This window comes from Nyctereutes procyonoides, unplaced genomic scaffold (genome assembly GCF_905146905.1).
Source record: "Nyctereutes procyonoides isolate TBG_1078 unplaced genomic scaffold, NYPRO_anot_genome, whole genome shotgun sequence".
NCBI lineage: Eukaryota > Metazoa > Chordata > Mammalia > Carnivora > Canidae > Nyctereutes > Nyctereutes procyonoides.
The window spans coordinates 20,058,475-20,085,852 of NW_026575134.1; the positions used below are offsets into that span (position 1 = coordinate 20,058,475).

General features: G+C 36.6%; 1 protein-coding gene across 4 annotated transcripts in view; it reads left to right on the forward strand.

Annotated features, from left to right (window-relative positions):
• CD36 (CD36 molecule) overlaps nt 1-27,378 on the forward strand; it is a 75,026-nt gene that overhangs the window by 26,473 nt on the left and 21,175 nt on the right. Inside the window, exons 1-3 of one of the 4 annotated variants that reach the window (XM_055300951.1) lie at nt 4,129-4,206; nt 19,186-19,270; nt 19,734-19,940. In XM_055300951.1, the coding sequence (XP_055156926.1) occupies nt 19,821-19,940 (120 nt within the window). In that variant the 5' untranslated portion in view covers nt 4,129-4,206; nt 19,186-19,270; nt 19,734-19,820. Of the gene's footprint in view, nt 1-4,128; nt 4,207-6,121; nt 6,191-12,301; nt 12,428-19,185; nt 19,271-19,733; nt 19,941-27,378 lie in introns of those variants that run through there. The other 3 variants (XM_055300949.1, XM_055300948.1, XM_055300950.1) reach the window with 3 other exon arrangements.

The window sequence follows — 27,378 nt, forward strand, 5'->3', positions numbered from 1 at the left end:
CTCTGTACTTTATTATCCACAGAATTCTGAAATTGATCACTTTTCTTAATCCCCCAGCATGTCTATTCAGCTGGGCAATGCCCCTCTTAATGATAATATACATGTCTCCTCTCACAGAGAGAAATAAATACAAAGACAGAACCTAAGGTGTTTTTCTGGAACTCACTGCTACCAGAAGAGAAAAGCCAGTTCCCGGGGATGCTTGTTTAAGGCTCCAGTGACTGTGCCATACTAACACCCTTGACAAAGGTGCAGTTTGAAGTCAGATAAAGACCCGTTGTTTTTTTAAGAAAATAAGCAGTCTAGAACCAATCCTCTAGGCAACCCAGAGGAATCAAACTATTAGCCTGGGAATCACATAGTTTATGAAGAGATACATTGGCATGTAAAAAATTAGATGGTAGATGGTAATATTCAGAAGACGTGCAAAAACTTCAATAGGTGAAACAGGACAACACAGTCACTTATTAGTGATATCTACATCTACTCTTGAATCATGGTTTTTGGTGTCGTTGAATTATTTTAGCAAGTTTTAGGATTCTTTGTCTTTTAGAGATTTATTTTAGAGAGAAAGCGCCTGCACGCGTGCATGGGTGGGAGAGGGGCAGACAGAGAGGGAGACAAGCAGATTTGCTGCTGAGCACAGAGCTCATTGCAGGGCTTGACCGCATGATCCTGAGATCATGACCTGAGCTGAAATCAAGAGTCAGACGCCACTCAGGTGACTCTAGAAATCTTCATTTTAAGATGTCTGTTCCTTGCTGTGGATCCTTAAACACAATTGGTATATTAGGTTCATTTGAAATGGTTGCAAAGAGTTTATGGTGTGGGCCCATGTCATTCATCCTTGCGTGGCAGCTACTCAGTAAGCGTCTGGAATGACAGAGCCATTCATAAGAATATTTTCTAATGCAGAGAAATCCAGCTATTTGTTCAATGCATGCAGATCTTTGCTTCAAGCAGACCACATCAGTTCTTGCTTTGATTTCATGCCTGGTGTCTATTAAATATAAAAAATGCACACCTAGGGAAGAACCAGTTCTTTTAAACTTGGTATCAGATAACCTGGTACCTTCTCTCCTACCCCCCAAGTATCTAACATATCCAGGTCTCTTTTTGAAATATGCTGTGATACCTATAGTATAGGTTTTCTAGTATCTGTTCAATGCATATTTAAATGCCTATCATGTGCCAGGCACTCTTTTCTTTTCCTTTTTTTTTCGTTTCTTTTCTTTCTTTTCTTTCACAGGCACTCTTAAAATCTGAGATATAATGATAAGCACTACCAACCCAGTTCCCAGTGAGTACATTATAGGGGGCCTCACTGTGACTTGCTCCCTTGAAAATCGGGAATAAACAAATAAATTGTGAATTGAGCTTTTTATAGGACTCTTTATAACACTAAAGGGTTCTGGAGATACATAGAAGAAAGTGTAGTTACATGGCATTTTACATGTGCTTAATGTCATATTAATATCTCTGTTGCATATAGTGTAGAAAATTATATTTCTTTCCTTTTTTCTTTTCGTAAGGCCTTGTTAAGTTGTTCCTTGACCACATTTAATGAGCTAGAACTCTGGTTAGGTATTTTAGTTGCTTAAAATGTATGTGACATAATGCCCACATCTTACATAGAATCTCAGGGTATCTGTTTGGGTGCTTTCAACTCAAACTGACTCAAAACAGGGATTTTTGGTGGTCCACAAAATTGAAAACTCCAGTTAGAACTCTTTAGGCATAGGTAGATCAAACTTGCTGGTTCTCTCTATCTTTCTCTATTCTTCCCTTTATTTGGGTGTTGGCTTTGACTCAGAATGACTTTCCCTGAGGTTCTAAGAAAGTCCTCCAGCAGCACGAGTATGTCCTTCCTTATACTTTTACACACAGGATGGGGGTGGGGGCGAGATAATAACAGAAAGAGGGATTCTTACCAATGTTGAGCAAAGGAGTTTTTGTGAGTCCTGAGGGAAAATGTATGTTCTTGTAACACTCCCTATGTAATTCAAGGAAAATATTAAATAGGACATTTGCATTTTTAGAGGAAATGCCTCTAGATTCAAAACTTTTATAAATCAAACATGGAGGCAGTTTTTGAATCTTTCCTTCTGAACTCTATATTTAAAGGCCTGTCTAAAAGCTGAGTCAACCACTCATGGTTTCTAGGTCCCAAGCCACTGCTCTCTACAGAGGAGGCACTAAGGTTGAGGGTGTGAAGTTCCTAAAGAATTACTGTCTTTCCTCTGCAAAATTCTCAAGCATAGTGAAATATCCCTTAAAAGTCATGATTCAGGGATCCCTGGGTGGCTCAGTGGTTTAATTAGAACCTGCCTTCAGCCCAGGGTGTGATCCTTGGAGACCCGGGATCGAGTCCCACGTCGGGCTCCCTACATGGAGCCTGCTTCTCCCTCTGCCTGTGTCTCTGCCTCTCTCTCTCTCTCTCTCTCTGTGTGTGTCTGTATGTGTGTGTGTGTGTCTTTCATGAATAAATAAAGTCTTTTTTTAAAAAGTCATGATTTAGTTAATTAAAACGGCTATGTTTCACCAGATGTATTCATTCTGTTTCATCTTTAAAAATCAAAGCCAGCTTCCCAAAACATGTACTTAACACTTATGTATGGGACTTGAAAACAACAACATTGTCTATCTTCAGTTTTAATTTAATTCACCTAGGATTGGATGAAGATCGAAAGACTGACATACATGATAGCAGAATATTCTAGAAAGAAAAAGTTTTCCAAGTAATAAATTTGCATCAAAAGACTTAAAAAGAAAAATCACACAGTGTTCCCCGCCCCCCTTCCCCAACCCTAGCTGGCTTGGAGGTTAAACCAGAGAAAGTTTAGTAAATAGCACAGATGTAATATAACCTTTACTTTTTGAGTTTCATAGTTTGAAGAATTCAAGTATTTTCTACTGTACAGGATGGCAAATATGAGATTAAAAGAACAAATGACAACATAAGGCAAGGCTTTGACGAATATTTTCTGGTCATATTTGGAAACCAATAATTGTATATTGAACTCCCATTGGAGGCTGGATACCTTTCAAAACGGAAATATCTGTGAAGTGGATAATGTGAGCATGTTTGTAAAAGGAGTGAAAGATCAAATGAATTCATGATTTCCGCTGATTTAGGGATAGCTATGCTTTTGTAAATGCAACTGCAAGAAGTAATTTGGATGCAACTTCAAATTTACATACCCAAAATTGTGTACCCTTTCTAGAGAAACCTAAAAAGATAAAAATGAAATATCAAATAGCCGCACAGAAATCACCCGGGACAGATGTGTAGGGTAACCCAGGAAGGAAAGAAGCAAAAATTAAAACTGAGAAGCTCATGAGAGAGAAGCCTGTGCTGAGGCTTATTATAAAAACAATATTTGAGGACATACCTCTTTATGACATAGGAAGTATTTTAATGGTTTTTAATTCTGAATTGAGTTAATTCATGAAATGGTGTGGTTTCCATGCTCTTATGGACTTATTTCACCTCCTAATTTTACTCATGGTAGCCTTCGTTTCTCCAACCTCCTGTGATGACCCAGTTTTCCCTGAGGAGCTGTAGGAAATGAGCGGAAAAACAGGCCTAGCAACATTCTTGGACTGTGTCCAGAAAATAGTTTTTAGTCCTTGGAATAGTTGGAGGACGCTGCTCCAAGCCTTGGGTATGCGGTTTGGGAAAACAGTAATATTCTCGGCCTTCTCTGTGAACAGGAGAGCACTGTGCAGCGAACAAAAGGAGCATCACAGAGCACAGGGAAAGGTGCTCAGAGAACACAGGTGCTCCAATCACATTTCTGGCTTTACCTGTGAACGGGAGGCACTGTGGAGGAGGAGAGTGGCTGCCTCTGTGCCACAATCCGGACACCTCAGGCCCCAGGAGCCAAGAGAACAATTGTGTCCCTGCAGTCCCTGAGGACATGGGAGGTCATGAAGCAGAGCCAAGCTAGCAGGACTAGTAGAGTCACAGGAGGGTGACATTCTGTAGCAATTCAGATTCTACTCCCTGCTGCTGTTTGCTTGAATCACAAGCTCCGAACAAAAGAGAAGAGTGACCTTCAGGAATCTGGAAGGGGTGGCTGAGGTGTACGCAGGCTGTGAGTCCTTGGCTTCTTGCTGGAGAGCTGTGAGGACGGCAGATGCTCGCAGGGACGGGATGGCTGCTGCCTGCACGCACCTCCACCCCCCTGCCACACTTACCACAAGGTAATTTGCCTCATCAGGTTTTCGGTCAATGTCCCCAAACGCAACGTCAGCTCTCATGCTAAAGCGTCAAAGCCAAAATGAAGTTTAATAGGCAGGCCAGACTGCTTTAGGAGTCAAAATTGCAGTGTGGAGGTTACAAAGGGAAGGTTTTACTCCAGTTCTGATGAGTTGTGATTTCTTTCATGCAAACAGCTAACCAGCAAGCACAGAGACAGTTTCAGGGTTTTGGTATTTTAGGTTATTCTGAGTTCCTATTTCTGTCTAATGCATTCGAGAATGGTAGCGTACCAGTTTTTATTCTCTCTGGATTCTGCTGTTTATGCTCTCTGGGTTATATCCATTGAAATATATAAAGGAAGTGATTTAAATGATTCATAACATTTTCCGGGAAATATTTGCTCCTGGAAGTTTTATCAGATATATTTCTATATACACACAGTGTGTGTGTGTTCAATGTTTTTGTTGTTTGTTTTTTCGTACAGTTATATGAGGCTTTACTCAAACTGAAAAATAAATCTAGAGTAAAATGTTCCCACTTTGAATCCTATGGATTCCTAGAAATCAAGGATATATCTCAAGTTCTTCCAAGGAGTTCATTTGAAAAGTAGCACTCTAAACCAAACTTGGTCTCTCTGTAGACAGAAAACTCAAGCTTGTCCAAGAGCAAACTTTTCCCTTCAGCCCACTGAGAACCAACTTTGATGATGATGGTGATGATCTGATATCACTGTAGGATCTATGATAGACTGTTTTATATTCCTTAGAACTTCTAGCAGAGGCTGCTGTGTCACACAAATGTAGGGTTTGTGCCACGTAATTCTTCACAGTGGCAAACTCCTCCGCTTCAAATAAACAGAAAAAGAAAGGTATCCGGATTGTATGTTTTCCTGGATGATGATTTTTTTTCAAATAAATTATTGTCGTACAAGTTGTATCTTAGAAGATTTCTCTCATCTTTAAAAAGAAACCTGATTAGGTATGCTTCTCTGTCCCTGGAAAAGTGTGAGCATATGCATGGGCGTATGTGTGCACGCGCGTGTGCACAGGTGTGTGTGTGCACGTAGCACACATGTACGTACATTTACCTCTTACGGGAATCTGATGTCCAAGTGTTGTGTATCTTTCAACTTAAGGTGACAAATTGTCAGATGGGATGGATGTCCATATAACCACGTTTTTAATTGTCTCTAGTATGTCTATTAAATGGAACAAAATCACTTTGATCCTCATTGTCCAGCTGATTTCTTTGTATAATTTTTTTGTTGTTATGCATTTGCCACACCCTTCAATTTTTCATTGGTGCTTAAACACTAGAAAATCTTTTTAAAGCACATCATTTTGATCAATCCATGAGCTAGTGTGAGTGTAAACTGATTTCTCTAGCCCTTCTCAAAATCATTTTATTTCATTTTTAAGTCCCCACTTCAGGGACTGTCTTTATTCAGAGTACATTCCTTCACAATAAAATTTGTTGCACTCTCAATTCAGTCATTTTTGTACATTTCTGTCCTGTGAAATTTCAAATCAATTGGTTGTGTATATCTTTTTCTCAACCTTTTCTAATTTGGCATTTGTTAACTAAATGCTTGTTTTCCTTATTGATTATTCTTTTTTTTTCCTATTTCGCCATGCTATCTTTCAGACCTAGTTATCCTTTTACCTGATTCTTTCTGTTTTCCCCCCTAATAATTTTCAATTTGGTGTACGAGCACAAATTATTCTGACAACTATGCTGATTATAACTTTTCCTATGTTTCCTAGTATCATTTAAATGTTGACTTACTTTCTTTCACCTTACAGAGTTGAGTCAGCTTTGCAAACTGCTCAAGTAAAGATTAGGTCTGTCAACATTTTTAGATGGCCCGTGAAATTTACATATTGATTTGGCCCCGCCCACAGGAGCACTAGCCACATAAACAGAGGTGTCCCTCTTTAATCTCTCTTTTACACACAGCTCCTACCATGGCTTCTATTAAACGCATGGGTAAGTTTATTTTCTGATTTTGATGCAGCATCTTTGCTTTTATCCCGTGTTTCTGTTCATTAGATCACATGGTTTAAACCTAAACTTTAATTACTCTGATACTCTGCAGTTTACCTTCAATGATGTCGTTGAAATTCTCCCTTTCAGGCCATCTTAGAAGCCTCTGTTTTAGTCTCTAAAGCTTTCCCTGGCATTACATTATGCTGTTAAGTCTTAATTATATGCATATATGTTTATTTTTATTCCTGTAGGTGATGTCCTTCCTCAGCATAGAAAGTAGGTAAAACATGCCATTGGTTTAATGCTTTCACAAATAAGCAAGGTAGCAGTTGAAAGTATTAGATGTATGTTTATATATGTCCACACACGCACATAATTATGTGTGTATATACGTGTGCATAAATACGTATGCATATGTGTGTGTCTAAATCTCTATGGTTATCCCCAAAGATTAAAGTGATGAAACGGATTTTACTTATGTTTGGACGCTGTTAACTAGTGTTCTGCGATAGTTTACAGGCCTTTAGAAGGATTTTATTCAATTTCAACATAATTCTGTTAGCTACCACTTACAGACTATGTTCACTGTTCATTCTTTGTTATGGTTAGATATCCTTTTCCTCTCAATGTAACATCAGATTATTTAAAATTGTTATTCAATTTGAACAGATGTGTCAAAGAATATGCAAGATCAAGTATTGGTCAAGAACTTTTTATGTCCTTTTTTTCTTTTAGAAAAAAAGTATCGGATCTTCATCCAGTCTGTCTGGGTTTTAATCCTTGTGTTGGCACATACTATGTTTGTGACCTCAGCTAGTTGTCTCAAGAGCCCAGGGAGGTGGTATGACAGGCCAATGAGGTAACACAGGTGAAATACTTAGTTCAACAAGCCTCCAGTGTGTGGTAGCTCTCGTATTACATCATCATCATGATTAATAGGTCATTGCTTACCCATACAATCCACAATTGCAATGCATATTATACTAAGATTCTTCTTTTCAGTTCCTGAACTGTAAAAAAAAAAAAAAAAAAAAAAAAAAAAAAAAAAAAAACTCCATCTATAGTAGAAGCTGCATAGATTTACATTAGGTATAAACCTAATATCTGATTTGATCTTTCAGCCTGAGGGTGTAGGTGCGTCCTGTATGATAATCCTCTTTGGCAAGAAAGGAAATCAGAAATACAATGACTATGTGTTACTGAGTCCACAAATCTTGTTATTTTTAATAAGGAGTGATCAGAACTCAGGCCATGTGACCCTTCTTTTAGAGTCCTTACAATGCATCTATCATCTGGTTCTCAAATATGTTGCAATATTTGTTACTGAACTTACTTTACTCTTCCTCTTTTACTTCCTAAGTGTTAAGTTCTGGGAACCAGCTTATCTGAAAATACTGTTACTGATTTTTTAAACCATACAAATACGAAGAGAAGTTTTATTATTTTTAATATTTTCATGAGAAGAGGCTTTCAAAGCACAACACAATATTTAAAAGGAAATTACTTTGAAAGTTAATGGCACAAAAATTCTAAATTTTAGTAGTATAAAATTATAATAAAAATAAAGTTTAAAATATTCAAAAAAATTTTTTTAATTGTACAATATCAGAAGACTGGCCAGTTCCTTATTAACCAAGAAGGAAAGGACAAATTCATAGAAAAAAAATGAACAAGAATATAATCACAAATATTTTTTGAATTTATTTATTTGAGAGACAGCATGTGCGTGAGTGAGCACAGGGAGGGCAGAGGGACAGGGAGAGAGTGATTCCCAAGTAGACTCCCCGCTGAGCATGGACACCTCCCTCCCCAGGGCTCAATCTCTTGACCCTAAGGGATTAGGACTGAGCTGAAACCAAGAGTAGGACTCTCAAGTGACTGAGCCACCCAGGTACCCCTCACAAATATTTGAAAATAGAAATGGCTAACATACTTAAAATAAGGTAAACTTCATATATTTGAATATTTACCATTAAAAAAGTATCTGTTAAAAACTCAAAGTTTGGGATGCCTGGGTGGCTCAGTGGTTGAGTGTCTGCCTTCAGCTCAGGTCGTGATCCTGGAGTCCTGGGATCGAGTCCCTCATTGGGCTCCCTGCATGGAGCCTGCTTCTCCCTCTGCCTGCGTCTCTGCCTCTTTCTCTGTGTCTCTCATGAATAAATACAATTCTTTAAAAAAAATTTTTTTTAAAACCTCAGAGTTCAGTATAAATCAGTATGAGTGTGTATGCAGATAGGCAGCTTCACACAATGTTGTGTAGATGTATAAACAGAAATTTGGTAAAACTCCACCCCTCCCTGCAGCCCCCCCCCCCACAAAAACCCACAAACAACCATACACGTTTGACCCAGAAATTTCACTCACTGCTATTTACTGGTGTCCTAGAACAGGTAAACAAAATTACTATACAGGCAATGATATTGTAATAGCCTTGTATGGTGACAGATGAGAGCAACACTTGTGAGCATAGCATAACATACAGAGATGTTGAATCACCATGTTGTACACCTGAAACTAACATCGTGTGTCAACCATACTCAAAAAATTTTTAAACTGTGTATGAATGCTTAATATTTTTTGTAAGATCAAAGAACTGCAAATAAAAAAAAGTGTCCATTAAATAAGAGATCTGTTATTTACAAGACAATACATCATTTACTATGGAATATTTTTCAATAATGGAAAAAAAAGCATCAACTCTATCCAAAATATGGTATCTCCAAGGCACCTAATTTGAGAAGAGTCAAGTTGCAGAAAGTATGATTTGGTATATGTATTATTCCATACACATATGTATGTAAATTTAAAATTTGTAAAGCTATAGGAGGTTGAGAACATACCTGAAATGGGAATTGAAAGAAACTCATCATTTTATACCTTTTTATAATTTTCAATATTTGTCTGCATTACTATAATAAATTCCCTAAAATAAATATTTGCTTGATAGCCAATGATCACCATAGCAAGTATTGATTAAACACTATGTCAGGCTCTGTGCTAAATTCTTTATATTATCACTGTCCATCTTTACAATTCTGAAAAGCCAATATTTCTACTGTAACCAAGAGAAGTGAAGTAGTTAGCAACAAGTCACATACTTTAGGAAGTGATGAACTCCAAAATCAAAATCTGGTCCATTGACTTTCAAAGCAGATGCTCTTCATCCCAAACAATCCATTGAATAAATGTGGCACAGACACCATAGTAACTTCTGATTTCTGGCCATCCTCACTCCTTTTATTTTTATTTTTATTTTGCTTATTTTTGAGGGAGAAAGGGGAGGGGCAGAAGGAGAGAAAATCTTAAACTGGCTCCACTCCCAGTACAGAGTCTGATGCAGGGCTCGATTTCACGATCCTGAGACCATGACCTAAGCTGAAATCAAGAGTCAGACACTTAACCAACTGAGCCACCCAGGTGCCCTCAGTTCTCACTCCTTTTAAAATATTATTACGGTTATGACAATTGTTGTATGTGATCATTTATTTAACTGGTCACCAGCAGTGAGCCTAGTCTTCACTCGGGATTCAGCAGCGAACTGACTGGACAAATGTCCCCCTCCTCATGGAGCCAATATTCCAACAGATGCAAAATCAGGGCCAAAAAAATAAGCCAGATCTATGTCTGATGGTGCCATGTAATCTCAAGAAAATACAACAGAAAGGAAAAAAGGGGCAGGAGCCTGATGGAAAGGATTTGAGTTTGAGCGCCTAGTAATCAGGCCCCTGTCAAAGGGGAGTTGTGTTGACACAACTCTCTCATTTAGTTATTACCATCCTCTTACTTAGTCTTGTCCATTTTCTGATTAAGAGAATAAGAGTAAGTTAATCCTCTAACTACCAACCCCCCCTTGATACAACCAGTGCCCAGTAATATCAGAATTCACTTGTCTGATTCCAAACTCTATGTTGTCTCTGACCAAAAAAAAAAAAAAAACCAAAAAACAAAAACAAAACAAAACCCAAAGAATGATGCCTAAACTGACTTTACTTTGCTGAAAGTTTTATCCTTCATTATACTAGATTCATCTAGTGCTATAGTGGATTTACATAAGGCAAGGTGTACTCTCACATAAAATATATCCCTTCAAAATACCGTGGGTACATATTCTTTTCCCAAAAGGAAAGCCTCAACTTTCTTTATGTGGAAATGGGTGCAGCACTTTTCTGCCTTCTAGTTCAAGGTATATATGTTGCTCCAAATCTAAATATTTGGTTACGGATTTTATTTAGCTGTGCCCTTTCCGGGTCTTAGCACACAAGACTCAGAAAGCTACTCAGGAACTGCTGTCCATGGGATTGAACACAGCTGCCTCTGGGAATGTAAATTTGATTCTTTGGACTGCTTGGGAGTGTGTGACATTTTCTTCTCCAGAGACAGCCAGAGGGTTTGGATGGCATTAGGCTACTGATGAGTGATCCAAGTAAGTTCAGTGTCAACTTAAAGCATCTATTTTGCTTGTCTTTTTTCCAAAGTATCTTTCTCAAATAGTGTTTATGCTTTCCTCATAATTTAACTATGCTTTCAATATGTTTAAAATTTGCTCTTTAAAATAGGTATTATCTCAACTCCTGTGTCGGTGAGCTATTTCTGTATTGTCATGCGGGGGGCGGGGGAGATATGTGAGAATTAAAGTTGAGAAGAAATAGATCCAAGCAGCTAAAATACAATAAAACCGACATTCTTAATCAGAATATTTCTTAAAACAGCCCCTTATCACCTCTTGACTATGCAGCCAAGATAAATGGTCACGGTTTAGAGGAATCCCCTTTTTAAGTTACCTGAAATTTCTAAGCTCTTCTTTGGAAACGAAAAGCATAAATCACAAGAAGATTGTACAAGTTCATTTCTCCTTTATGCTAGCTAAGTGGTCTAAAATCTGAAAAAAAAAATCCCAGTGTATCTCAAGTTTTAATATCTAAGCATTAATTTTTAAATACATGTGTCAGTAAAAATACCTTGGAAAAAGTAAGCAATGCATGAGGGGAAAAGAGCGTTTCAGATTCCTTTCCAGTTGTACTGTAATACTAACAACTAAAAAGATTCACCACACTCTCAGGAGGAATTAACACAGGCAGTCCAATGAAGAAGACTTATTTAAATATGATCTAATGAACTAAATATATTTCTGCCTGTTATTGTTAGCTTGCTTTATTTCAAGGTTGTCTTAGAGGCATCTATTCAGCTGGCCTGACAGATGTCAGTTTAGCATTGTAAAGATCTTGATCTGCCTTCCATGATTTTGAGAATTTCTCTGTAAGATGACCTCCACCCCACCCCCGCCCGCCAAGACCTTCTATTTTTATGGGATTTTTTTAAAAGAATGCCTTTCTTTTGAAGTACCTGGAGTAAATACCTTTTTAGGTGAAAAGGTCATCTTAAATGTAATTCTATTTAAATGTTATTTAATAGTTATATTTTGGCAGAAGAAATTGAAGGGAAATTTACTTTTTTTGTTTTCATAGCAGTATTTTGCTGTGCTCATGAAACTCCTGGAAAATTAACAGAAAGTAATAAACAGTTAAGAATTTCCAGTTAGAACAATATGCTATTTCCTTTTCTAAAGTCCGTTTGTCATCCTTGTTGATTGACAGTGTCTCCAATTGTTTTCAAAATCTTTAGTCTTCGTGTACTTCAGATCAAAACTGTATAGAGAAGTGCATTTTATTGAAACCTCATGGAATTTTGCAAGCTAAATTACGACAAGGAAGTGAGACTGCTAATTCTTCCCAATTTACACTTCCCACCCCCGGACCCTGTTCATCGTCTGGAATAACAGTTATGCAGGAAAATAGAATATACTAGAGGCAGATCGGCAAGCCAGTGCCTTTTGTTTCTCTGCCCTTTGACTTACTTGGATGGGAAAATGGCAAAAAAAAAAAAAAAAAAAAGCCTGCTGAGTGTCTCAGATATAGGTAATGGGTCCTCACCAGACCATAAAAATAGACTTGTAAGAGCCATACCAGTAGTGTGATGTGGGTGGGTTTCTTCTTCTTCTTTTTTTTTTTTTTTCCTAATTCTCTGACAACAAACCACTTACTGGGATTTGATAACGTCCTTTTTTTTTTTTTTTTTTTTTTTTTTTTTTTTTTTTTAAGCGTATTTAAACTCACACACTTTATGTAATGAGGATTTTAGTGTAGGGTTTTTCTGAAGAATACCATTTGGTCCTACCAAGAACTGGCTGTTCAAATGTTTGAGCTTTTGATTGAAAAATCTTTCTTAGTTTTTTTAAAGGTAAGTCATATGATTTGTTTTTAACAAAAAAGATTTCTGTCTCCTAAATGATAGGAGATTACTCTGTAAACACTCTTTAAGAAGTTGTAGAACTTCAACAAAAAGCTGTAACTGTTTTTCAAAGTCAATTAGGCTTTATTTAAAAATTAGGTTTGTGTTGTTTTCCAAGTTGCCAGTCTTTCTACATTTTATGTTTAAAAAATATTAACCTTGTCCAATGGTCAGTGGCATTTTATGTTTTGATGTTTAAAGTCTTACATCTGTCTGTAAACATTTATTTGTAGATATTTAAAATGATTTATAATCCACTTTGATTATTGTAAAACTTTCATGATACAGCTAGGCTGTTTATATCTGAATTTTACTTTAAATTAGGAATAAAAATTCACCATAAGATTAAAATAATGCATTGGTTCTTTTAAGTGACTTGCCACTCTTATGTCAAAATACTTTCCAGTTTGTAGTTAACTACTTCTTACTCGACAGAGTCACTGATGTGTTTCATTTTCTATCTAAATTGCATTGATTTTTGGTGAACCCGACTTTGTCACTATGGTTAAATGCAATGTGTATTTTGGATATGTTCTTGTTAGGCATTTTTCCCCCGCTAATGAACAAAGATACCATAATTGCTACTTGGAATGTAAATTATATTCCAGACAATGATTCTAGATTTAATTAATTAGTGTAAATTATATAAAATGTGGTAGGAGAATAAAATCAAAATTAATATTTGTGGCCATGTAGGAAGCTTATTACAAATATCAGCAGATTATTTCCTTCAATTGTGACACCAAATTTAATAAAGTATGAATCGTTCTAGGATAATTAAAGTTTTCAGCTTAACTACAGTAAGTTAATTCATACTGGAAATGGTATAAACTTCACTAAATCTCACACAGTTTTGGGAATTATCAGGAAACGTGGTGAAAAACATTTTAAAAATGTTTGCATGCATTTTTCAGTCTTCTATATGGTTTTAATATAGTACTAGCTTCTGAAACTAAAAGAAACATTGCTTCCAATATTGGTTCAGAAAATAAAATGAAATTTTAAAATGATTTTTGTTATGTAGAATCTAGTGGTCCATTGGATTTTATAAGAGAAAAATATGTAGAAAATTTTTATTTACCAGCATCATTATTACACCAGAACAATGAATCTAATCCACCATCATCAGATAACGGGTTAGCCTGGGAGGAACATCATCCTTACAATTGGAGAGTACTTGCACAGGATGTACTGGAAAGTTTGGAATTTATAGTTGCCTCCCTTATTTTTTATGAAAATGTTTGGCCACGTTTACTCAGACACTTTTGAATCTTGTGGATTTTTTTGTTTCTGAAGGAACAAATCTGTAACTATCTTTTGATTTAATCGCAAGATGTTTTAGGTCACTGGCCCAAGTTATGGATCAAACTTTTAAGTCGCATCTCCTAAGCTAGCAGCTGCCTTTCCACTGGCATGATATTCTAAGCTCCTATATATAAAAAAAATCATTTCATCAGATTTTATTGTCATCGAAGTGTTTTTTTTCAAATAATAATTCCTACTTGTGTAAACTATGTACATTTATTGAAGCTTTTAGCCAATATGAAATAACATTTTACTGTTTACCTGTACAGTTCAAAATAATATTTCATGATAACATGTTAAAATACCATTTGCTATGATAGGAATTTTTATACATAACCTCATTTACTTTTGTTTGACATTTACAACCTTATTTGATTAGTGATATAGCCATTTTAGAGAAAATTTAGCCACAAAGAAATTATCCTATCAAGACCCAAATTAAACCTAAATCATTTGACTTCAAAGTCCAGAATCTGAACCATCACAAACCACATGGCATTTTATTGTTTGTAATACAATTCGAGATAGGAAAAAAAAAACATTCCTTCTGAAGTTCAAAGATCAAGAAAAGCTCTAGACAATCCTATTTAAACTGACATAACTCTAAGAGAATAATTTCAAACTTCTAGCAATCCCTGTAATCAAGTACTCCAAAAGATAGGCTTATTTCTAGAAGTATCCTTGGTATGACATATGAAGTCCAATGTACTTATTGTTTTAAAACTGCCGCCAAAATGAGTTTTAAATTGTAATATTTGAAAAGTATAATTAATGATATGTATTATTTCATATTATAGATGTTTATACATTTTTTCCTATTACATATTTTTATGTCCACATAATCTTTTTAAAGGTTTATTTATTTATTTATTTTAGAGGGTCTGGGGAGGGCAGAAGGGGAAGAACAGAGAGAATCCCAAGCAGACTCCCCACTGAGCATAGAACCTGATGTGGGCCTTGATCCCACAACCCTGAGATCACGACCTGAGCTGAAACCAAGAGTTGGACACGGAATCGACTGAGCCACCCAAGTGCCCCTACCTCCACATATTCTAATAGGATAGAAATGTACATATGAAAAGGATTGTGGTAACTTCAATAAGAAAAGATGTTGGAGAACTTCTCATCTAGTTTGTAAGTATTTTCTGCAGAGCTCTACAGTTCTGTGAGGATGACTCAGAGCCCAAGTGAAGTATGACAGGAAGGGGAAAGGGCCACAGTTCTTGCCCCCTTTTACCAGAATAGCTTTTCTTTTAGCTATGTTTGTATATTGGAATTGCATGTAAAGAATTCTATCTCTAAATAGAAGTTTATAAAGTACTGACCTAATCACCTTCTGTTTCCACGTGATGAAGCATAAACAGATTTAAACTATTGATTTACACCCATTGCAACTAACTTGGATTTGATTCTGCATCATACTCGTGTCTCAGAAATCATGGCATGCAAACACATCCAGGCATAGTGTAGGGTAAGAGTGTGAAAAGGAATTTAATTTTAAAAGCTTTCATTGTTCATATCCAATCTGTTGAATTAATCACCCCCCCTCAAGTCTCCAAAAATGGGTTTTATGGGCAGATACTCTATTTATTAGGTGAGGAAGGCTGTGTATCAAAAGAACTGTGTGTGTGTGTGTGTGTGTGTATGTCTGAAAGCAGAAGTGTGTGGTCTGGTTTTCTATTCTAAGGAAATGTGCAAAGAAGGTTTATGATAGAATAGGAAATCTGAGATACTCACTCATGAGTATGAAAATGTCATGCAGATCCTGGCATTCTTTTACAGTACAAATACTCTTGTAATCTGAAGCTTTTTCAAGTTTTGAAGTTCACATCCCAAGAAATTTTACCTCTAGGCCATGCCTTCTCCGGGTGGAGTTTCGCAAGGAACACAGCTTTATCCACACATGGGAAGAATTATAGATCCTCTGGGAAGTTTCTCTGATTTTCTGACCTATTTATTGGAGAGGCTTCCTATAGCTCAGTCTCTCAAGTTTCTACCATCAGGCTTCCAACATAGTGAAAAGGTGTAATGCTTGTTAAGTTCATTCTGGAAACCCTTAATTGGTTTACCAAGAAAAAAAAAAAAAAAGAAAAATTGTATTCTTCTTCCTTCTTTCAAAGATAACCCAAGGGAATAAGATACACTTACAAATTCTACAAAAGGAATAGGATTTGTAATCTGTAGACTGATAGGATACAGCTGATCTCCCTATAGACTCAAGAAAGATATGTGATATTTTTAAATACACCTTCTTTTCTTTATACAAGTCTCAACCATTAGTTTTCCTTCCTGAACTTGTATTATTCTTTGCTTTCTAAATTTGTGTACTTCAAGCAAGAAGTAAATTATTGCAGATATCAACGTCTCATCTATTCTAATGATGGAGAAATAATAATAAATAATAAAATATATTCCAAAATTAGCAAGTGAAATCAATTACTACTTTAATATGTAAGGAACTATGTTATGAAGAAAACCAAGTGTGCTAGACACAAATTTTACATGCCCTAGCTAAATGTGAGAGAAGAGTGGGGACAAACTATGCCCCCTTTTTTTCCCTAAAGATAAACATGGGTGGAAAAACTGTTGAGTAGAATGCTATAACTTGGATTTTTCTCTTATGTACTCAGTGTGTGTCTAACACAGTGTGTTTGCCCTCCTTTGCCTCAGGTGAATAAAACTAATTTTAATTTTATAATAGGAAACATAAGGTTAAAGTATGAGTGGAATAACAATACCTATTATGGTGTCAAGGCACTAAAGGAAAATAAATGAACCCAAGTAATGTCAAATATCTTGCCTATTATTTGGGGGAAAATGTTGGAAGCTTACAACATTTTTTTGAAATGTTTGAAAAAAAAATGAAATATTTGTTTTGAAATATTTGGGGAAAAAAGTGCATAAACTCAGTCTGTCTTAAAAGTATTGGTATGTGTGTGAAGTAATGTTAGATTATTACTTGCAGCTATATCTCCCAGACCAGTGTTATCCCAATAACTGTCTAACCATGAGATTCAACAAGATAAATTACTTGGCCCTTGTGTTTTCTGATGAACTTAACAGCAGTGGAATGGATGTACTATCTCACTTCAGTTTTAAATTTACAGCAGACAGAGCCTAGGCAGGATCCAGGCATGACCATTACTTGACGTCTCTGGGGCTCTGGGTCCTTAGAAGTAATAATAATGAGTTTCCAGGTTTAGTGAGGGAGGCACTGGGCAACATATGCTGTCCGCTAGGTCTTCCAGTGGACATTCTTGGGACTCTTTGCCCTTTGCAGAAACTCTTCCCTGTAGTACATGGGCTGCTTGAATAAAAGAGAGTAATTCTGGAAAATATCAGATTCATGACTAGGTTATGGCATAGAGTTTGGAGAAGGGCAAATCTGTGCACATATATCTATTTTAGCAACAATAGAATTGTCATTTTTTAATCCTTTTATGTCCATCCATCAGAGTTGCAAATGACATTATTAGTGAAGATGTTTAGTGACGTTTATACAGAACATAAAATAACTTTCCAAAAGGGATGACTTAATATTTGAGTTGTCCTGTTAAACAGATTCAGGATGTTATATAAAGAAAACTGCAATTTGACTCTGGGGACTTCCTATGCCAGTTTTTAAATGGGTTTTCAGAGCCATTGATTTCTATAGAGATTCTCCTAGAGCTTCCTAAAAGTGGAAAGGAGATATCAGATGGGAGTGGGGAGACCAAGCCGAGAACCAAGATGCCAGGGTGCCCACGACCATTGTCCTCTATACTCACTCTGCCCATTTATCTTCCGTGTTAGAATCTCAAGAGCCAGTTCAGCTACTTAAATTAAAAACTGCTGATCTCATCTTGGCATCTGATTTTACACATGAGGAAACTGAAGTATTGAGAGATTAGGTGGTTTGCTCGTAGTCACCTGGCAAGAGTCGCAAATCAGGTTTGGGCTTAATCTCCAGTCTACTAGTCTCAACTACACTAGGTTAGATCTCTGTATTTGGATTGCTACTTTAGGTACAACTTGCAAATGAGACCTGGAGGATGGTCTTTGAAATAAGCATCCAGTGAGGTGTTACTTAACAAGCTACCCGGACTGTGATTATTTGTTCGTAACAAGTACAGAACACACCAGGATGGGTAGCACGTTACACGATTTCAGAGGGCAGGGAAAGCTTTTCTTCACACTCCACTCCTAAGCAATTACTAAAAAGCCAACTCCAGTCCACGGGAAAACTAACTCACTTGCTGAGGCTTATATATTTCCTTTTACATTGGAAAAAACATATGACACTAATCGTATTCAAGCTTCTTAGCCACCAGAACCTCCATGTGAATGAGCTCAGTGCATCATGATTTACAGCAGAAGAATCCAAGGTGTAAGGCATGAGGAAAGGTAGAGCACAAAGATTAGAAAAAGTAAAAGTAAATAAATAAAATTGCCATGGGAAAATTGTGTGACATTGCTGTCTCTCCATTTTGAGGAAAAGTCTAATTTTCCTTATTTTCTTAGCTATGCAAGTAATGTTCCTGAAAAATGAAACAGTTCCTCCAGTGGAAATAAGTGCTAATGACATTGTTAAAGGTGGCACTTCTGTTGCAACTAAGCTGGTGGAGGGAAAATCCGAGATCATTACAAAATATAATTTTTGTTATTGAGTTTACGGTGCTGACAAAAATATTTTTGTGACTCTTTTTGTCTGTAGTCTCCATTCTTTTAGCATTGTGTTTTCCATGGCTTTGGGCAACGAGGTAGGGAATATTTGTTTATAAGCTAAAAGCAAATTTTGATTGTTTATCAATGTCAGATCAGCCCCACTTAAAAGAATATTGTTACAACCAAAGTATTAATGTGTTTCCAAATATGAGAAGGAATAAACTCTTAAATAGAATTACTCACTTCAGAAATAATTTTCTTTCAATCTTTGTGAAATAACCGCATAGTACATACAGGCACCAAAAGTAAGATCCGCCAGGTGAAATACACACTGGCACAATTTAGTTGGTTTTAACACAATTGGGGTGAAGCAATTGCCCATGATGAAAAAATAAACAATATTGCAGTTGAATATGTAAAAAAAAAAAAAAAACTCTGAAGCTAGTAACAAAGCAATGCCTACCATTAAAATTAGACATCCTCTACATTATGTATTTTCTTGATATTCTTCATACCTCTGGTCTAAACAAAAGTCAATTGTTAACCATGAAATTGAAAGTAAGGTATACTTCTTTGAACTATTCAGTTTTCCACAATGTTTATAAAAAAAAAAAAAACAATTAGGCAAGAGCTCAGTATTCATGAAAATGAGATTTTCTTTTAGTAGTGATTTAATTTTGGTGACATCAGAGGCATTCTGGTATTAATTTCCTGACGATATATTTTCCCAAGTTAACCATGCATTTTTATTTTAACAGCTTACAAATGATTAGAAGAATTGGTTCTTAGACTCATCAGAACATTTCCTATAAAATCTGACCTTGCTACAGACTCGTGAATAAGGTACAGTAAAGACAACACCATGCTTGCTTGGCATTTGACAGAGAAGACCTCAGTCCGCATGAGAGCTACAGACAGGATGTGTGTGGCTGTGTGTGGGGAGAAGCCAGATGAAGGGCGAGGATGCATCTGGGTGTCCCGGGACAGTAGATAAGGGGGAAAGCACAGTAAGCATGTTCTCGGAGATAACATTTCAATACTCATCATGCAATAGGAGAAAATTTCAAAGACGAGAATCTTGGGGAAATACCCTATATGATAGTATCTTTTGTTTCTTCCACTGGTAGGTAGGTAAAAGCAAGAAAGGGGAGGGACTAACCTGGTGAGTCCATCTCATTAAACAAAAGGAAAAAGCATCTGTGTATTTGGAACTGGCAAAGGGATATTTCAGTTGCGTTTTCTTTGTACTTTGATCTTGTTGTACTGATATTTAAGCTTCTGTTTTATGATCTCTTTCTCATGCTAGACCCAGACCTCTGGAAACCACCTCATCAGACCTGGGAGTCTGAGAGCAGCAGGTGCTGAACCTGAATTTTTTTCCCTGCGTAAGAGAATGGGCTGTGACCGCAACTGCGGGCTCATCGCGGGCGCTGTCATCGGGGCAGTGCTCGCCCTGCTGGGGGGCATTCTGATGCCCGTCGGAGACATGCTGATTGAGAAGACAATCAAGAAGGTATGGGGTTCTAAAGGGTATTTCTTGGCCCTGTGCTGCAGTCTGCCTTCTGTCCCCATTGCACTGTGCACCACTACTATACTTCATGGTGCCTGGCAACTTTGTGTCTTTAACACAAGGGTGATTCTGAACCCTGGTGACTTCACGTGACACAAGAATGTTCAGAGGATACGTACATTTAACAAGAATGCACCATTGTCTTAAGAATGATATCCAAATTCTGATAAAAGCTGTTTAGAGGGACGCGGGTCAGTTAGTAGAAATCGTGGCTTTTTGTTATGTCTAAAGACTATGTTGATAGCTTTTGAATGAGAAATAAGTGTGTTTTGTGATTAATTATAGAATTATGTATTAATTATGTATAGTTAATGTAATAATTATGTATTATGAATTAATTATAAAATTAGTTGTGCTTTGGTTAACAGAGAAAAGTTTTATATAGATAAGAATACATATATGTACACACACACTTAAAATTGATTGTATTTAATAATGAAGCAGGAGTCTTTGGCGAAACTGGTATTAACTTTTTCATTTGGTGAACTGCTTTTTACAATACATGTAATGATGTATGATTGTCTTGTAAACATTTCCTACTTATAAAGCTTTATGCTGATTCTGCAAAAATGCTTTCAGAAACGTTATGTAGGACACATACCAGCATATATGCAATGGGTTGCCTGTAGTCTTAGCAAAAATTAATTTTTGATTCAATACGCAGGCTTTGCACAGCAAACTAGGATTCATCTCCCACCCTGGTTCTTTCTAATGAGCTTCACACTCACTGAACTATACTGAGAGAGAGGGAAGACCAGACTAAGAAGCAGATCTGCTGAAGTTCTAAACCAGCAGTGGCGAATTCAAATGGCTTCAGGGGTTTGGAGACAGGGTTAAAAAAAAAAAAAAAAGTGAAGGTTCCAAGAACATTCCAAGAACAAAATAACATAAGAACACGATGATTGTGAACCTTGAGAGCGTGTGTCCTGCCCCAGGGCATGGAAGCTCAGTTTTCTACTACAGTGCTGGCCAAATAAAACATAATCAGGGTGCTGGCCTGGGCTCTCAGCCTGCTTAGATATCAATGGCTCAAGTGAGTTAGTGAGCGTAGTAGATCATGGAGAACAACAAGAAACAATCCATAAAATGGGCTAGACTGACCAATTTATATGGAAATTTCTGTTAGTGCCAAAGCCTTTACTTCTCTCATCCATTTATCTCTGTTGACCTCTTGCTCTTACTGTGAATATAAATAAATACCATTTTATTTCACTGAGGGATTGACTTAATTGGCAAATTAATATGAAGTATTCATTTCAAATCCGGTTATTCATGACAAGAGGGTACAACTTTCCGGTATTTTTTTCCTTAACTACAAATGATAACGGTTTTAAAATTAAATGAAATTGTCTCACTATAGCTGTTGGCTTAGTATAGAAGAGAGGACAGTAGGACATTAGATATAGGTATAGATACAGATATAGATCGGAGTGCTATATTTTCTCAATGATAATATTGGCATTTCTAGCTTTTCTATTGCTAACAGATTCCAAATCTTCAATGCCATGCATTTAACTTTAAAAATATATTGTAAATAGGAATGTCACCCCCTTTCTTGGAATTCCCCATTTTCTTGCTATGATTTATGATCCAGTTTAATAGAGACAGGCAGATGTGGATGAGGTGAGGGCTTAAGTGAGCATGTGAGATGGAATTCCATCACATGGTCCTCTCTCCTATTCTGTAAACTATGCTTCTCTTCTAGGATCTTCTGTGGAGAGAGAACAGAATCGGTTTCTATGCTAACACACAGGCTAGAATGTAACATTTGGAAAAGTCTTCAGAATGGAAAGTCACAATAATCTCCTACTGCATAGCATTTTAAACTATTTTTTTTCTGACACATAACAGATGTCCAACAGCTAAATATTGATCATTTATCTTTTTCTTTTTTCATTCAACAATAGTACAGATAGACTCTCTATGCAGTGGTGTGTGAGGGGCTAACATCTATTTTAAGTGTTTAATATTTATCTCTATGTTCATAATAGTTAATCAAAAGAAAATAAGAGTTTTGAGATGTTAAAAATTTGTTTTTATAGATTGACAGAGAGTAAAATAATTTTCTTCCTCAACAAGTATAGGATTTAACTGGGGACAAACATATCATACCAACATATAGGGAACTGTAAGCCTAGTGCATACTATGGGAAAATGCTACTTAGAAAGAGTAATCTCTCAGAACATTCAATAACTTCAGAAAGGTGAAACTGCTGATTTTGAGCAAGTATAGGATTTTGAAAGTCCATAGAGGACTGCAATGGAGGCATCTGAGGTCTCATTAATATTATGGAAAAAAAAATGTGAAAATGCAACTAACTACTGGGAGGCAGAAGGAAGAATATAGAAAATGTGCCCTAATATGGGATCAACAAAAGAGATGATTAGAAAAACAGCATGGGGTAAAATTTAGGAAGCTTCAAACATCAAGAAGAATATTTAATTGACTATGTGACAGGCAATGGTATTTGGTGAATGTCTCCTGGTAAATGTAAGAGATAACAAAGCCTGTGTCTAGGGGTTGATATCACATGGCTAGCCTTTGTTCAGTGCTGTGAAGAGCTTCATGTATACCAGTTCATTTAATCTTTGTGGATATCTATGAGAAGGTTTTATTTATTATTTTACTCATTTTAATCATAAAACCTTAAATCGACTTGCCAACTTGGGTGGCCAAAAGGAGGAGTCAGTTCCCGAAACTAGGAAGTGGGAAGGCAAAAACTAGAGGACACACAGTACTGTGCACTATGATCCTACAATAGAAAGGACTGGAGAGTAAGGAAGCCAAAAACAGGAGAATGAGGAAAAACTACGTAGGACATGGCCACTTTCTCTTTCTCAAAGAGAACTTGAGACTCCCTTCTAGGAAGATCTCTGCGCAGTCTGCACATTATATCACAAAGGTGCCCCGGATAGCATGGTGGAGTACATAGAAAAAAAAATAGGTGATGGAGTGCAGTGGAAGTTTGGATATGGAACAAAATTAGGAGAGAGGGTAAAAATACTTCAAGATGTCCAGCTGAGTTATCGGAAGAGATGTATACCTTAGGAGAAAAAAAGATAGAGGTTTTATGAGTGCTGTGATGTGAACATGTATGTATTCAAAGGTCAGAACTCAGATTGATCATTGCTATAGAGATTATAGATAAAACCAAACAGTCAATTTGCTTTCTAGAGAGCTTGAATGTAGAGACAAAAAAACAGAGAGATTACTACAGGTTCTATGAATAATTCAGAGGAAAGAAAACCAAAAAGCCACAATGATTTTAGGTGCATAAATAAAAACAAAAGAGCATAATTAATTTGGAAGTTATCAAGAGGCCAGCGCTCAAGGAAAGAAAATAAAATGCTCTCAGGCAGATGAAAATTCAGGAAATAATGGTTAGAACATGGTCGCTAAGGTTCTTGGAAATAGAAATTCAGTAGGAGAGGGCAATAAACTTAGTAGGGTAGGACACAACAAAGAAATGGAGTACTTTCTCTTCTTGTTTTTGAAATAAGGGCTATCTGTGCAATCTTTTACAGGGCAAGGGGTATACTATGGATCTAGACCTAGGAGGCAGGAGGAGGCACAAACTGAGCTTTAAGGAAGAATGAGTTCAAAAAAACTATGAAATGATAGTTTATATTGTACGCCTACCACATATCCATTAATCATCAGAATCCCTTCAATGGGGGTGCCTGGGTGGCTCTGTGGTTGACCACCTGCCTTTGGCTCAGGTCATGATCCCTGGGTGCTGGGATTGAGTCCCACATCGGGCTCTCTGCAGGGAGCCTGCTTCTCCCTCTGCCTGTGTCTCTGCCTCTCTCTGTGTGTCTCTCATGAATAAATAAAATCTTAAAAAAAAAAAGGAAAGAAAAACGGAATCCCTTCAATAGTCAGAATCTCTGATGTATTTAAGACTAAGCCTGATTTTGCTCTCAGATTTCCTTGTCAATTTTAGTCCTATAAAGATGCTGGGACTTTTTCTTTCCTTATTCTAGGCTGTTTCCTTTTTCTACAGTTTATGAAACTGTCCTAAAATAAAATTGCAATATGTATCTGTTTGACATAGTGTGGGAGTCAAATCTCTGAATTATGCATAAACCCAAAAGAGCCAAGTGCCTTTTACCTCTACTTCAGGAGGACTTAGGTTAAAGCTGTCCTTTTACAAATGTATAAAAATTTTAGTTCTGGTTTTTGTTTACTACTGAAATTCACTGAAGATTACTTTCTTCATTTAATTGACTAACAGCAAATTGGGAAAGTTATTACCTATATACAAGCACCATTTAAAAAAAATTAAAGTGCTTATTTGAGAAAGATAAGAAAATCATCCCATACTGTTCTCTCATTAATAAAGTGGAGCTGGAATTCTGTGATATGTTCTGTGATACCGAAATGATAGCACCGTGACAGCGAGACTTAAAATGATCTAAAATGGTCCGGAAATTTTACTTCTTTGATATATATGTGTGTACATGTATAGGTAAACATACACTCATTTTACTCTATTTCTAAGGGATGTTTTCTAGGACTTCATACCTTTTTATGGATTACAGCTGAAAACTTTCTTACCAGTTCTTTTGACTATGATTCCTAACAGAGTTCTGTAGAGCCAGCAGGTTTGTGCAATCTTACGTAGATGGACAAAGTCAACAGCACCAGCTGCCACAAATGTAGAAACTACCAGAAAACTTTGGAAAAGGTCGAAGTTCTGTCACCATTTACAAAAGATAATTTATTAATTGACATGGTTAATATGACTTGATAAATTTTGTATAACATTGGCATTTTTAAATAAATCTTAGTTTCCCTATAATATTAAGTATAGAACATCAAGAAGGAAATTAAAGCTTTCTTGTCTTTCCTCCTGCAAGACTAATGTTAAATTATAGCATCACTCAATTATATCATCATTTCCTTCCCCTATTCTTGAAAAGAACAATCCTTTAGTAGCTTGTAAGCCGTGGCTTCAGATAAAATAAATTGAAATACTTTTTTTTTTATTAAAATGGCCCATATTAGACTCGATAGTCCCTATTTTAAATAATATAATACATATATTACTTTTATAATATAAGGTTATGGTATTTCCAGGTATGAAAAAATAATTTGTAGAGATTGTTTTATATTAATAACATATGAGAATATAAACATGAACATGAAACAGTCCAAAGTAAATTTTAAATTAAAAGAGAGGTATAAAAATGGATTAAATGCTATATATATTTGCATTTTAACTGCAGTAATAAAATTACTTAACAGTGTTTCAAGAAACAGCAGGTATGTATATATAATTTTCTTCCATCCAATTTATATTAACATAACAACATAATTTAGTATTCATGCCGAATGCACAATCTCCTATATTAAGTTCTCACATAAATTTTTGGAGGCTAATTTCCTGGGTTGCAGAAACATTAGATCTAATTGGTTTCACCAACTCTTATGGTGGGTTTTAACTGATGACCTGAGACTGAAGCCCTTTATTGACTGTCAGCACAACTGCCACTAATAATTCAGTGTCTTCCTGTGCACATGCACTATGCACACTTGCGGACACATAGTGCATGCACAAGCCTTTTTGCGAGTGAGGAAATGGCTTATAACTGGTCCTAAACGGAACACATTGTGGTGGTGAGTAAGGGGGGGTGAAGACTATTTTCAGCATGTCTCTGCATTTTAAGGAAGTTTTAATGTCAATTCAGTGAGAATAAATTTTAAAATGATTAAATAGCAAAAAAGAAGTGTCACCGTATCCTACATGAGTTATTGCCACATGGCTGGTTGAGACAGGAAATGCTGTGAGTGAAATAATTCAAGCAGTATGGAGAGCACATGATGTTAGAATTCTCCCTCCAAAGGCCAGGTAGGATTTGCATAAGAATAATAGCTAACTTAGCACGCAGCTGGCGATGTGCTAACACTGGGCTAAGTGCTTGCATTTATCAATCTCTATAACAAGGAGAATAAATATTCAATTATATGAAATGCATACATCTCAGAGGTAGGGAAGTTTTCTGTCCTGTCAAATACCTTCCATCACAGTTCTTTTTCAATTCTATAACCATTTATTGAGTTTCTTTCATTAGGAACTAAAGTAAAATATGTGCCTTAAGAGTTATAGGATAAATAATCGATATTGCATTAGTCTTTAAGCTTCTTATGGGGCAAGCGTAGTAGTGTGTTTTCCCCCCTCATACAGTCTCTTGAAATTGGTACATTATCATAGCTTTTAGCTCCAACGCCCTCATCTAGCATCTGCATGTAACTCTGTCTTAATATTGAGCTTGTTAGTATTGGAAGTAAGACACTTAAGGAGCTAATAGAAAGTTTTTCAAGGACAAGTCGTAAAAAGTAATGGTCTAACATCATTTTAGCAGCTCCAGTGAACCCAGTGAAAATGCATTGCAACAGCATAGGATTTTGTCATAGCATTTCAGCTTGGTGCCCTGTTCTTCTCTAAGGAATTTCCTTAGTCTCTGCATTAAGCAATAAGTAACGTATCCTGAAGATATGAAATTTAATTTGACTTCTACCAACTAAGTCCAGAGTTGACAGAAGGAAAAAAAAAAAGATATTTTTAGCAGAGTGTAAAAGAAGACCAGTCCAAGTGTCAGAGACTAGGATTTTCATGGTGGTTCTGCTCCGGCTAGATGGCTCGGGCGCCAGCCACAGAGCTCCTCAGAGCCTCCATGTGCTCTCCTAGAAGACAAGGTGATGTTCAGTGTCCCTTCAGATTCATCATTCCATGAATTGATGCTTCCTGGTGAGGGAAACAAAGAGGTCAGATTGTTCCTGTATTCATGGGTCTGTGTGGGCTCATTTCCTGTGAAATACTTTTCTTCCTTTTCCTCAAGCACAAAGATTGAGGTTTCCATTCTGGGCATTCTTCCCAAATTACCTAGTTGGAAATGCTGCCTTACTACCAAATCACCTTGGTTGGCTCTAGTTAGGATAGCTTTACAGACCCTCAGCCCAGGGAGGGGGAGCCATGGACAGCGACTTGGAGAGCTTCTAGAACTCCCTCATTTAATAGATGGTGAAATTGATCCTGAGTGGGTTGGTGACTTTCCACTCTGTCCCACAGCATCTAAAACAAGTGAACAGATTTCTAATATAGCATTTTGTGGTTCTGTCATTGGCACTTTTTCCACTTGTTTATCTTCACTACATGGGGTGTCGAGGATTTGTAATGAATTCCACAAAATAATAATAGGACAACTTGCTTATTTCATCCTTTTATTTTAAAAGTAGGAACTTAATAATGTTGACTGTTGTAGCTTTTGAAAACATGTCCTATTCAGTTGCCACAAATATATTGAGTTAGGGATTGAGAAGGATTTTGAGAGAGAGAGAAGGTGCACAAGCAGGCAGGAGGGGAGGCAGGGAGAAGCA